A 15017-nucleotide genomic window follows, 5' to 3' on the forward strand; every position below is an offset into this window, starting at 1 on the left:
CTTTCCTACGATATAGTTTGATACATGTACTCACAAGTGGTCTAGATATAAGCCTTTGCTAACCTTTATACAGCAGAAAACAGCTCTGCATCAATGAAGGAGAAATCCATCCAGGGGATTAAATTATTCCAGAAACTGAATTATCGTTTGAGGGGTTTTATTGTGGTGAGGTCAGAATGGCTACTCTGGAATAATCTGGAATATACTCTTATTCCAGAACAAGGCCAATCAAACACTCCCCTTAACAGCTTTGTTGCTCTTCTGCACCATGATCACTGCATACATCCATTACAAAGTCAGCATGTATTAAACATGACGAAACACAAACCTTTTGGTCCAGCTGTTGCTAAATCTCCTTTTCTGTCACTGTCTGCTTTTGTGTAATCTGAAGAGGATGGTGAAGCTGTATCTCCATTTGGATCTGCTGAGATGGAGACATCTCATTACATGGCTGCATGTTTCATTAAAGTGGATAGGAATTGACATGACTTAAAGCAGGGGTTTCAGTGAAGTTTTTTTTTTATCAGAAGGGCATCAGGGTATGACATTTGGGCAGAAAATTACTTAACGTGGTCTTTGTTCAATAATGGTATTTATTAAAAATAGAATTCAAAACATCCATTACAATTTACAATAACAAAATGTAAACAAAAATGGGGTATAAATACAACCAAAGTAGGAACAAAGAAATTATTTAAAATGAAGAGGATTATTAAATAAAATCTTAGGTGGTCCAGAGCATTTGAAAATGTGCTGGATAGAACACACTTGACCCACCCCTACCATTTGGCACAAAACAGAGTGACCCACCACTCAATGAAGGTGAAAAATTACATGACCCACCCCCTATAAAACATGACATTTTTGGCTGCATATAATCCAACAGGACCAGGTCAGTAAATCACATAAATGTTTGTGTATTAGCTTGTGGTGAAATTTACGTTTTAGATATATTTCTTTACAATAATACTAAAGGATCTAAAAATAATATTGTTTTCTTTTACTCTTGCAACTTTCAAGTCATGTCTGTAACCTGTACAAAAAACCTGACCACAACCCCTTGCATTCTCCGCCTCTGACCTCGCTTCCCGTGGAAGTGTGATCCATCTAGAGAAAGGTTGTAGTGAGTCCTGGGACTCACACAGCCAGCAAACCAACCCCGTTCCCAGGATCTCTCATCTTGCCACCCTCCTCTTTCTCACTCCAGGGGGTGGGAAGACCCTGGGAATGAGTTTGCCAGCAAACTTTGAGTGCAAGTCTCAGATCCATGAACATAAGTCCCGTACCCTTGCAGATAAATAGCATGTGGACACAAGTTGGCCACTTGGAGTCCTGGGATTTTTAGTGCACTATAAATTAAAGAAAGTTTTATTTTATAGATTTTTATTGTGTGCTAGTTAATTAGTTGGTTATTTGATGTAATGTAATGTTGGTTAATGCATTCCTGTTAATATAGTTAATTTATTCTTTGTAATTTTTCACATGACTCCTAGGAAGACCATTTTAAGATTTAATTTGTGTTTTACATAAAAATTGATTGATTGATTGATTGATTGACTGACTGACTGACTGACTGATTGATTGATTGATTGATTGATTGATTGACTGATTGATTGACTGATTGATTGATTGAAAAACAGTGAGTTGCCATGGGTCTTTGGGAACAGAATTTTTTACAGCTGTACGTGTTTTGCCTGTTGAACTATTAGCCTACCAAGTTTCAGTGGTCTGTGCTGCAAATTGACCAAGATAGCTCTATTTATATACTCGAGATAATATTGGGTTGAGTGTATGACATCATCAGTCATCTCATTTGCATATTTTACACATTTTTCATACTTAAATATCTCTGGAACTATTGCAGATCTTTGCAAACACTGGAAATGGCATCTATATTCTATTGTGGAATTCTGTGTGATATATTTGAAAAATCAAGAGGTACAAATTGTAATGTGGATATTGTATTCATTACCTGTACTTGCCACTCCAGGTGACTCAACTTCAATTGAAGGGGCATTATCAACAGAGGCTTGCTGTTCAGAAACTGGGACTGGGTACTCAATGTGATCAGAAAAAGGTTCAGATGTTTCTACAAAAAAAGATGGAATTGCATAATATGCATTAACTATTGCTGAAAACCCACTTAATAATTAACATATGATTTGCATTAGCATAACTCAGCTACATGTACTATGACATATGCTAAAGAAATTTTTTTGAGGCTGATTAAAATAACTTTTAGACTGTCGGGTATAATGTGCTCCCTCACCCACTTACAATACACCTTTTTCCAAAATGGCCACCATTTTAGTATTCTTGTGTTTACTTGAAAATGAGCCCTTGTTGCCTCATTTAAGGGAAAATATTCTTTTGAATTTCAAGTTTAAGAGCGAGGCAAAAAGGGCTAATTTGCAAGTAAACAAAAGAATACTTAAATGGCGGTCATTTTGGAATAACCTGTATGGGTGCCAATGAGAATCAGTAAATGGTAATGAGGAAAACAATAATAATAATTATTATAAAAGCACGCACCAAACTGAAACTAATGGCATTTTCATTGACGAATGGAAAAGCATTTTCCGAAATTTACAAACACAAGAACAAACTCACTTACTATTAGATGTATAGGGGAGGGTAAATAGGGGTATGCAAATCCCCCGACCCGTGCCTTTTTGTCACCAAATCCGTCAATCCATAAATATTTTTGTTCAAATCCAAAACCACAACCACATCCGGAAACAGAAGTGTAAAAGGTAAACTGGTAAATGTGAATACCAGTGTAAATTTCGCCCAAATAGTAAAGAAGGCAAATGAATATGCTTGATGATTTTAACACAGTACAATTGCAATAAAAGTCTGACACCTGAGTTTACATGAGCTTCGTTTGAAAAAAGAAATAATTTGGATGAACTCATTAACATACCAACAAAGGCTGAAGAAAGATCTATGATCCAAATTTCATTTAGGACCCAAGATTCGAACATCAATACAGGCACAATCCAGAATCCTTGCCAAAATTCACAGCTGATCCACGATCCACTGTGTTTTCAAAATCCGTGAATCTGCTCAATTTACCACAAAAATCCACAATCCGTGTGCCTTTTAAGGCCAAATCCGTCGATCTGAAAACCTATTCACCCCGCTCTGTATCCAAATTTTCGAAGATTTCTTACCAGAATTTTCAAATTTGATTTTCCTTCCAGTTTTTTGGTTGAATGGTTCACTTTGTGAATGTAAGGACTAATTTCCAATTCCCTTGGTTTCAATAGGCAAGATTCACTCAAGTTCACCGACTTTAATTCAACTAACACTCCAATGAGATGCTCTTGTTTGCTTGTACATAATTCCATCAATCAACTGCGTCGTTATCCGTCTTATCCGTCATTACTTCGAGTGAATCATATGCACACTCAAACAGGTTACATGACTTAAAAGCAGGAACTAAACGGTGGGAAAAATGCATGAACAACACAGGGAAACCAGCGACAGCGAAAATTCAATAATTTCTGGATGTTTTGCAAAATTTCCCAAGAAATTTCCACACCATTTGTCCACATTTCTAAATTTTGGGAATTTAAGGATGAATGGAAAACTATCCTAGTGCTTCAAATTCCTAATGGTAGACATTTATTCAAAATAACAAGCTTTAATTGAGATAAAAACAGTCCAGTACATTCCAGCGGCAAAATGAGGTTGTGCACCCAAACTGGTCATTACTTTAGAAAACATTTACCGTGTTTCCATCGAGTTTTTTTACAATAACTGTCTAATTTCTTGCATGGGGATTGACTCATTTTTTATCATCAATAAGAGTGCACAAGGATAAAATTTCAATTTATGCAAGTTGAACTTTCAGCTGTCAAACTGTCAACTTTTTAACCAATGAGATTCTATGGACTTTTTTAAGTAGCCATTCAAAAAGCAAGAAAAGCTATTGACAATGTTTGCATGATTCTAAATAAAATTCAATCATCTTTGTTCACAGCGTCTTTTCCCTCATATATTCTCCACATTTGACCATTTTGGGGGCTTGTTATTGTAAAAAACAAATTGATTTCAGTTATTTATATGTCTGTACTCTTATTGATGATAAATTTCGTCATAACATTGCCAAAGTTTACTGCGGCTCATGGTTCCACAGCCACTTTGACAATGTTATGATGCAATTTATCATCAATAAGAGGACAGACACATAAAAAAACTGACGTCAATTTGTTAATAGAAACACGAGTGAAAGTTTGGGAGAATGAGAAGTGCTGTGGGAGTTCTCCCAAACTTTCACAAGTGTTTCCATAACTTGATAGAAACATGGAGAACATGTCTTCTTTTTCGTTAAGAAAACACTGCAACGAAAAAACGGAAAACAACTTGTTAACTTTGATTATTATACATTCAAGTCACCATCTGTCTTCTTATTGGCTTAAAGCCTACAGTTAATTCTGGGAAACAGTGCAACCTACAGATTATTCACTAATCTGGTGGCACGTTAGTGAATAATCTGTAGGTTGTGTGCGCAATGCATGATTTCCAAGAGCAATGTCAAGTTCACAGACAGCGAAGTAAAAGCATGGCTTGTCGAAAATAGACTGTGCTCGGTGCAATAATGCATTTGTTGTTTAAATAATGCATTTTCTTTAAACAATGTATAATAAAACAATTATTAGATTCGGTTTTTGTGACATCCACAATAATCAAGGTCTTGGTTAGTGTTATCAGCCTTAGCCTTCAGCTTCGGCTGATAACACTTACCTCGACCTTGATTATTGTGGATATCACAAAAGCCTCATCTGATAATTGTTTATTATAAAAATCGAAATTATCTTTGCTCATGCAATCATTACGTCAACAGCTCATGCTAGTTCTGTGTTTCTATCGAGTTATGGAAACACGATTTTTAACCAATCTGCATGTGTATTTTCTAAGGATTGTTTTCTAATAAGCAATTGGATTATGAGCTCGAGATTTCTATTGTATGATAGCTGACGAGGGCATAGCCCGAGTCAACTATCACACATAGAAATCGAGAGCAAATAATCTAAACGTTTTAGTAAAAATCTACTAGTCGTTCAAAACTCTATCTAAATCCTCTTCACAGACACTTCAAAAATGCCAAGAAGCGGCCGTCATTTTGTGAACAAGAGCACACTGACACGCTACTCACTATCTCACTATGTATCACAGAATAGATAGAGTAGCGTAGCTATTCAGAGAACAGCATTCCTGATAGAACGCTAGTAGATATTTATACTAAAATCCATTAGAATATTATGCGCCTCTTTGGCATATAATGAACGGGTTATACGAATTCACTCTGTTAATAAAGCAACACAAATAAACAAACAGACTTTGCCTAATTGAAAGCGGTAGTGTAACAGCTCTCATAACCTGCTTTTGTTTGGTATTTTAAGCAGCTTCTATCGTTTCGTACACACATGTGACGTTAAGAGTGACGACAATACACAACATAAGGAGCTACACCCGATAATTATTTCCGCCATTCTCGCTATCCGCCGTTGCAGGTTTCAGTTCATGTTTACTGCCGTTGTTTTCTGCTACACTGAACAGATGCAACAATTTTGACACAGTCGCCTTTCCGGCCACTTACGTTTGACTAGATGGAGTGGAAAAAACGCGGAAGTTATGTTTCTGCATTCGTTATCTGTAAAGGTTAGGGCTCCAACCGCCATAAATTCGCCGTTACTACGCTTCTTCAAGATGGCAGCACCAAAGGGCTTACGATTCCCGTGACGAGTAAGTTCCTCATAAGTTGTGTAAGGACGTTCAAGGGCTTCATGAATTTGATACTGCGTTGAAACGGTCTCTGATGGTTTCAGCTCCAGTGCTATCACCGAAAAGTTTGTTTGCCCAGGAAGACCATCATCTACAAAGTAACACTTTAAGTCCTCGCCAGGTGCGATTCCTACGCTTGGAACTTTAAATGGTCGATAATCAAAAATGCTTTCACTTTCGTGGCATTTTCTGGATGGGTTGATGGGAATTACAACCAAGCCGGAAGTACGGACAAAGTTGGCTGGATCGTCAGCGACGTCTGTTAACTTAATTGTTTTCAAGTCACTTGAATCTAACTTTTTAAAGTCCAAGTAATAACTTTCTATGTTACAGTCATCCTTGAGGAAGACTTTGTCGCTTGATATAAGACAGTAAAAGAAATCAAGGCCTGGAAAAATCTGCAGATCCTTAACGACGAAGCCAGAGCCAAGAGTTTGTGAGCGTTGATCTCCTGTACTCCGTCTGATCCGACACACTCCTAGCTCATCTTGTTTGTCCTTTCTTTTTAACCTTCTCGATTCTGCCCTAGTTTTATTTCCTTGAAATACTGCAGCCATGGTTCCACTCACCGCTTTCAAGCGCAAATCAAGTGCTTCAGGCTTCAACTAAATGTTGTACCAAGAACTACATCCCACAATGCACTTCGAAAGTGGTCACGCACCCAGCTCATAATTTATGACAAATTTTAATAGAGTTTCCATATAACGCGCGTTCTGATTGGCTGAAACATCGCGCTTTATTCTCACATTTTGATCGGTTCTCACTATTTGGAGGACAGACGCATACCAAAGGTAGATAACATCATTATTATTAACATTTTCCTACTGCTTTTGTGGGCCTAGCGTACATAAATATATAAAAGCGCATACATTTCAACCACGGAGAAAGATATGAAGACATGATTGATCATAAAAGTTATCCGCATAACTTAAGCAGGTGTGAATTAAGCCCGAAAAAAATTCAGGTCTAAACGGGATTCGAACCCGTGACCTCTGCGACACCGGTGCAGAGCTCTACCAACTGAAAGCTGGTCACTTTGTGAGTTCGTAATGTACCCGTAGATGGTGGGTGCGTTCCATTATGCCAAACCGACCGGTCAGAGACCAGTGGGGATACCTGAGGAAAATGGAATGACATTTTCCGATAAAACCGGGCCAACCAAGAGGAATGGCTCTTATCATTTTTCATTCCTTGTTCGAGTTCTCTACATAAGTGAAGAGAAGTAGGGCGGTGAACCGGTTTGTGAAAATGGAACGGCAATTTCGGTCGGACTATTCCAACCGGAATAAATGGACCACCTCCCTGAGGTGATCCCGAATATTCCGGTCGGAAGGTACCGAAATGGACTTTTCCATTTGGCTTCCTACCGAAATTTCCGGAATCTTTGGCATAATGGAAAGCACCTGGGGCGCGATCCATTCAACCAAAATTAACTGAAATTTCGGTCTAAAACTGAATGGATCGGTTCGGTCCAACCGGAAAGTTTCGAAAAAGTCCGTCCGGCTTTCGAGGTGGACCACTTTTCCCGGTTGGACCGGTCCGATCGAAAATTTGACCATTCCGACACATTCTCAATCCCAGTACCTCGCTGTTCGGTATTTTTCATGTACAACATGGAGGAAAACACTTATCATTAAAGCTTTTGGATTGTTAACAGCGGATCTATCGGTGTTACTCGTACATCCATGTGCAGTTACAACAGGTCCGTCTGTAGCTGCTTGGCAAGCCAAGTGTATGTTTTAACCGTTTAAAAACGATTTATTTCCCGAGAGAATTTGGAATGTTCTTTTCGTCATTCGAAAATGGTGTTAGAACTCATACGGCAAATATCTAGGAACGGTCTCGTGCGTTCCTCTCAAAATAGCCCAATATACGGGTCAAATTACTACGCATTAAACAGCTCACACAATATCATTGATATCACCGTCGAAATTGTCATCTTGCTCTAATACGAGCAACAGTGATCCAACATCCATTTTAAATAAGCGGGAAACTCGTTTTGCGAGCGGCATGGAACGAGACCGTCCGAACGCGTCGCGATCCATTCCCACCAAGAAATTTTCGAACCTCAGCCCGGAAATTTTGGTTGAATGGATCGCGCCCCGGTGTGTTAGTTTGAGGACGTGATGTCACGTGACAGAGTTTTGGGAGCATGAGTAGTCTGAGAGGTAGATTGGGTACTAACATTTCGCGTAATTGTTTTCGAGTAAAGGCGGGCCATTGCTATATTTGTAGTGCGTGCCCGTTGCTAGCTCTAGTCATATTGCGTTTACAGTAACTTAAAGACTATTTGGTATGCAACAAAGGTGGTGGTATAATTCGATCCATCAATAGCTTTGACAGCGACTTGTCGTAAATGGAATATTAATTCAATTTCACCTCTTGTAGCAAGTGGACTCAACTTTCTTGCCGAGCTTTACCACAAGGGGCTCAGTTACAGTGCGTTAAACACTGCGAGGAGTGCATTGGCCAGTGTCATTGTATTACGGGGTAACCAGTCCTTTGGTAATCATCCACTTGTTTCTCGTTTTCTTGAGGGAACATTTACGACAAGACCAGCCCTACCTAAATACAAGGAAGTTTGGGATGTGAATATAGTCCTTGAACACTTAAAAACTCTGCATCCTGCAGAAACTTTATCTTTAAAATTGTTTTCATCTAAAAAAAGTCATGTTAATGGCCATATTGTCAGGCCAACGCTGTCAGGCCATTCATGCTTTGACTACAAAGAACATGAAAGTCTCTAATAGCAAGGTTATGTTTATTGTTAATGATTTATTAAAAACCACTAAGCCTGGTAAAGAATGTACTAAGCTAGAATTTCTCTCGTTCGATGAAGATCCTCGAATCTGTGTAATGAGGTATATCTCTGAATGCCTGGAGGACCAAGGAGATAAGGCATTATCATCAAAAGTTACTTATTAGTTATCAGAAACCATACAGGCCAGTTTCCAAGGACACTGTTAGTAGATGGTTGAAACACGAATTAAAGCTTGCTGGTATAGATACATCCACCTTTGGTGCCCACAGCACGAGAGCTGCATCAACTTCAGCGGCAAAAGCTCAGAAACTCTCAATAACCACTATCATGGACAGTGCTGGGTGGTACTCTGAAAATACCTTCATGAAATATTACAAAGCAATTTTCAAACCGGCAGATAACTTTGGACAAAAACTGCTTACTGCTTTGCAAAAATAGTCGTTATGTACGCTTGGTACTTGATTTAACCCCAGTTGTTTACAGAGTGACTGTCACAAAGCATTATTCATGTTTATGACCAGGTTGTTTTATAAACATAAGGTGTGATTAAAACTCTGGTTTGCTATTGTCAAAATATGGTCGACTTCTCACGGTCACATGCTTTCAATTCTCACGTGATTTCCTTGTGACATAGACCGGTGACGAAATAGAATTGAAAAATTAAACGAGACTTACCTGTAAGTTGAAGTTTGATTAAGATTCTATGAGTTACCGGTCGGGAGCAAGGGAGTCAAGTGCCCACCCTGTCATAAACATTGTATCATGATACATGTTTGCTTCTGAAGTAAGGCTATTTAATAACCCTACCCATCTTTCTATGTGACCGGTATGTCTTTTTCTTTGAAGTCTGAACGCAGAGGTGCGCACGCATATCTCGCGTGACTCCCTTGCACCCGACCAGTGACTCAGAATCTTAATCAAACTTCAACTTACAGGTAAGTCTCGTTTTATTTTTCAGTTAAAAAATACAAATACAAAAACTTTGCTCAAAAAATACAAATATACTAAAACTCTGGTAAAAAAGGAAGATACTAAATTAAAATCCGTTTTAAAAAATACAAATCCACTAACACTGATTAAACATTTACAAATCTACGAAAACTCTGTTAAGGTAAACAAATCTATTAAAAGTCCTCAAAATTAATAATTTCATATATATCCATATCCACAGTTAAATAAAGCCGGAATAAAAAGCATCGCACTCTCATGGATTTAAGGATTACTAGCTAGCCTACCTTCCACACGAATTTTTTTTCCTGGCCTTATTTTTCCTAACATATCAAGCTTTAGCTGTTTCTAAATTTGAAACTTGACTTGCATGTACCCTCAGGTCTTTCAGTATTTTTGGAAAAAAAACAAACCATCGGGGCCATTTTCTGTTAAAGTACAAAAGTGCCACCTCAGGGAAGGGTACAATTACCAATGCACTGCTGCGCTTATATAACAAACTGGAAAGTAGAGAATTAATTCTAGAGTATGGGACTGGGTACAACCACCACTGCCTGGCCTTGTAACTCAGTCGGCAGAGCAACGGTGATTTAATTCAGAGACGCGCTTGTGTCAAGCAGTTTTCCTTTGCTTCAAGTGGTATTCATTTCCTTTCTAGTGCTAATGTTTAAAAGGAAATACTTGTACTTATTTTCCAGCACATTAAATTACTCTTCAGTTATATATTCTATAGCTTCCTGTAATATACAATTTGCCAAGAATCGTCCGCCATCTATTGTAAAAATGCGTCTCCTTGACAGTTTGTTGTATAATAAAAAGAGTCTTCTCGCTCAATCTTGCAGAATATAATCTTAGTTAATTATCTCACTGAGCCTACAGTCTCGTCGGTGAAGTACCATACAGTATTCCAGGTTATTTCACAGGATAATTGTTCAATAACAGATTACAGAAACTACTCTGAAAATCAACTGGGTGCTATGGAATTTAGATACTGTCAACTGTTACTTCATTCTACCAACTACATATACTTCATTCTACGTGATAGTCTTGCGATATGCTATGGGAATTTGAAATTAATAATATTGAAATTGATATATTTGACTAGGAAAATTCATGAAAACCTATACTTAATGTTGTAGATCACTAGTTCCTCTGCTCTCTGTGAACACAGATAAACGATATATCCTGAAATCATTGTTGCGTGAACTTTGAATGTTCCATTACATTGAATAATGAATTCATTATTCTATTCCTCCTTGAGGAGCAAATACAGCTATCAGAGCAACACTCTTAATAACCCTAAATATGTGAGCTCAAACTCTACACAAGTAACCAAAATTTCTCACTAATTTTTTCACAACATTGAGCGCGTAAAAACTAACTGCTAATGTGCCGTCTCAAAAATGAGGGCGTATTATGAAGTAGAAGACTGCTTCCTTAAAAGCGCATGACCAGAGAAACTACTGCGCTCCCCTGCTGAGAAGATACTCCACAGCTTCGGCTTTACCACGAACTACCGCGATTGTCAACGGAGTGTCACCATTACTATCTTTTAAATTGATATCATCACCATGTGACAACATTGTCTCGATGATGGCGACATTACCACCATAGGAAGCGTTGTGCAGTAAGTTCCTTCCACACCGGCCGTTCAAAGACGCATCTGCTCCCTTGTCTAAAAGATAGTTTACGGCTTCCACCTTGCCAGAGAAAGCTGCGATCATCAGGGGAGTATTACCAAAACTATCTTTTGAATTGATATCAAGACCACGTGACAACATTGTTTCGATGATGGCGACATTACCACCATCGGAAGCCATGTGCAGTAAGTTCCTTCCATTCTGGCCTTTCAAAGACGCATCTGCTCCTTTGTCTAAAAGATAGTTTACGGCCTCCACCTTGCCACACAAAGCCGCGATCATCAAGGGAGTATTACCATTACTATCTTTTGAATAGATATCAAGACCACGTGACAGCATTGTCTCGATGATGGCGACATTACCACCATTGGAAGCGTTGTGCAGTAAGTTCCTTCCATACTGGCCTTTCAAAGACGCATCTGCTCCCTTGTCTAAAAGATAGTTTACGGCCGCCATCTTGCCACACAAAGCCGCGATCATCAAGGGAGTGTCACCATTACTATCTTTTGAATTGATATCAAAACCACGTGACAGCATTATCTCGATGATGGCGACATTACCAATCTGTGAAGCAATGTGCAGTAAGTTCCTTCCATACTGGCCTTTCAAAGACGCATCTGCTCCCTTGTCTAAAAGATAGCTTACGCCCGCCATCTCGCCAGAGAAAGCCGCGATCATCAAGGGAGTGTCACCATTACTATCCTTTGAATTGATATCAAGACCACGTGAGAGCATTGTCTCGATGATGGCGACATTACCACCCTCTGAAGCAGAGTGCAGTAAGTTCTTTCCATCCTGGCCTTTCAAAGACGCATCTGCTCCTTTGTCTAAAAGATAGTTTACGACCTCCATATTGCCAGTGAAAGCCGCGATCATCAAGGGAGTGTCACCATTACTATCCTTTGAATTGATATCAAGACCACGTGACAGCGTTGTCTCGATGATGGCGACATTACCACCACTGGAAGCCTTGTGCAGTAAGTTCCTTCCATACTGGCCTTTCAAAGACGCATCTGCTCCCTTGTCTAAAAGATAGTTTACGGCCGCCATCTTGCCACACAAAGCCGCGATCATCAAGGGAGTGTCACCATCACTATCTTTTGAATTGATATCAAAACCACGTGACAGCATTATCTCGATGATGGCGACATTACCAATCTTTGAAGCAATGTGCAGTAAGTTCCTTCCATTCTTGCCTTTGAAAGACGGATCTAGGTGGTAATTACAAAATATCAAATATTAGTATAATTTCCAGAGGCAATATAAGAATTGGATATTCTGATTGGTCGAAAAGCTCATCACATGACGCTATATTCACCCCGCTAGAACTTGGTTGCTAAGCTCGCCATCTTTGCCATTTCGGCAAGTAAACATGGCGGACAATTGCTGAATGAAGTTTTCGTTTATTCGAAAGACATCACTTCAAGTCCAGGATATTTGAAAGGATTTAGAATATTTTCAAAATGACTGCTGTCGCCCTTGGACCAAAAATCTCTTTCAAGAACTCGTATTCAAGGCTTTTAAGAATCGTAAACGCAGTGGTTGCGTCGATCGCAAGCAGGTCAGATCGACTGACCGAAATTTATTTTCCTTCAAACTAAAGCTGCTCATTTTTAGGCGATGATGACAACTGTGAATGAAGTCAACAACGATAAAGCAAAGGTACCGGATCAATTTATTTTTCGAAGTGTTTTGCTCGTTTGTTTTACTGCCGATTTCGATGAGTAAACTGATTGACAATCGATGTACATGTAAACTACGCCTGCATACATGTGTGCACATGAGCAATTGCGTCCGTGTTTTTACGTTTTAGTCCGTTATTTTGTAGCCCTTGATATTCACCTCTGAAAATTATACTAAAACAATCACCAATGTTCACTTAATTCGCCTTTGGCGAATAATGTTAAATATCACAAATATATCTCTGTTAAAAATTCATAGCTCACTTGTACATAATTTACATAAAAAAAACCGCACCTCACCAGTATTTTTTTTTAATTTCTTACTTGATAATGATGTCAAGATGACGTTTTCTCGCGTTATTCCTTGTAATATGTACACAACTAAATTTTTGCTTATTACATCCCCCGGCATAGTGAATCGAACGTTGGAAAATCGAACTCAATCGAACTCAATCCATGGATTCAGTTCGATTAAGTTCGGCAATCGAACCAAATCGAACGCCGAACGTTCGACTGACGCCTGAGTTCGATTTCCGAACCAATCGAACTTCAACCCGTAATCGAACAAATCAAACCCAATCAAACTCAAACAACTAGATTGTGTTCGATTGAGTTCGGCAACCGAACTCAATCGAACTCAGTCCAAGGATTGAGGTCACGTTCAGTTGGATCGGTGAATAAATTCGCTTGAATAAGGCTTACTTTATGTGGTCTGGACGCTTCGTTACTGTACCCCAGCTCTGGTAAACCTATACATACAAAGCAAGGTCATCGAAAACAGGTTTCTCTCATCCTTTTCAGAGATACTGATTATTCATTTTATATACCCTATCCTCACAGTATATTTCGGTGGAATCTATTTCTTCACTTACCAAGTAATCGAAGCATTTACAGGCCACAGGGAAGCAACCAGTTCACGTTGACGGTGACTTAATTGTCCGTGTTCGTTTACAATTCGAAAAGCTCGGCCTTTCTCGGCTATTGTCTTTAAAACGTCGCAATTTTCATCCTCGCTCTTTCACGTCAAAGTGGCAATCCTGGTAGCCTTTTACAACGCATTTAAAGCTAACAACCCACAGCGCACCTGAAGCCATTTCTCCGCCGAAATTTCTGCGTTTACCAAAAACAAATGCTTCACTCCCGGGTATACTGGAGAAACAAGATTCTCCTACAGCTTGTTATTGATTTTCAACAGCAGTTTTAACAAAAATCAAGAGCTCGAAAATCGAACGTTCGATTGAGTTCGATTGTACAATTTTTTTGTGTGAGTTCCATTCTGTTCGAGTACCAAACACAATCGCTTAATCCACGGATTAAGTTCGATGAAGTTCGATTGAGTTCGATTAAAAAACTGTTTGATTGGGTTCGATTCACTACACCCATATTCATATGACATGCATAACGGAGAATAAATGCTATTTAAACGGCTGAAACACCATTTAAACTGCAAAATAGGCAATTTTTCCTGGGAACCTTGCATGTTTCCCAATTTACGGGATATATAATTCAAACGACTTGAGTGCAGTCAATCAGCTCTCAATAGTCTGAGTAGTGACTTCAGGTTAAATTGGTCCGCAATCAAATCAGTCGCTTCAACTCTCACAGAATGACTTCTTGATACTCTCAACTTAAGTTTGATGTCAAATAAATCCATCTTTCATGACTAAACTTGAGTTCCACCGTAGAGAAATCAGTTATGCTTAAATTTTAGAGAGATGGCATGCCGAAAAATAGTTGCTATGCGTGCAAGAATGACTAAAAACGGGTGTAAAAGCTAAACCAAGCCTAAATCAAGGTATGATTATGTGATATATGCACGTTTAAAATTTTCAATAAACAAGTCCACCACTTTTGCCTGAGGATTTGTTGAGGCCCCCAATCGCTTCTCAGGCTCCTCCTGATGTTTAGCCTCGTTTACCAGTTGCTGTTCCGGAAAGGAGCCCGGACTCTTCCCCCTTGGGGAGGAAACTCGGGCACCAGCCCCGAGAGAAGGGCGGAAATCGAGACTACGCGTAATGTGACATGATGACTAAGCTAAAATATGGTTCACCACAGAAAAACCCCTATTACTGAACCTCCATTATGTCATCAGATCCTAGTAGCTTCACGCTTCTATATTAATTTTTATTTTTTAGGGGCGAAAATGGTTGTATTCTGAACATATCAATGCAAGGTATCATTGACTCTCTCCTCTTG

General features: G+C 39.0%; 1 protein-coding gene across 1 annotated transcript in view; it reads right to left on the minus strand.

Moving 5' to 3' along the window:
* Positions 1–15017, minus strand: part of LOC145491344 (uncharacterized) — a 515242-nt gene that overhangs the window by 470888 nt on the left and 29337 nt on the right. Inside the window, exons 7-8 of the mRNA XM_081470516.1 lie at positions 1973–2089; positions 329–421 (exon numbers count right to left, since the gene is read on the minus strand). Coding sequence (XP_081326642.1) covers positions 329–421; positions 1973–2089 — 210 coding nt within the window. The remainder of the gene's footprint in view (positions 1–328; positions 422–1972; positions 2090–15017) is intronic.

This window comes from Orbicella franksi, chromosome 6 (genome assembly GCF_964199315.1).
Source record: "Orbicella franksi chromosome 6, jaOrbFran1.1, whole genome shotgun sequence".
NCBI classification, from domain to species: domain Eukaryota; kingdom Metazoa; phylum Cnidaria; class Anthozoa; order Scleractinia; family Merulinidae; genus Orbicella; species Orbicella franksi.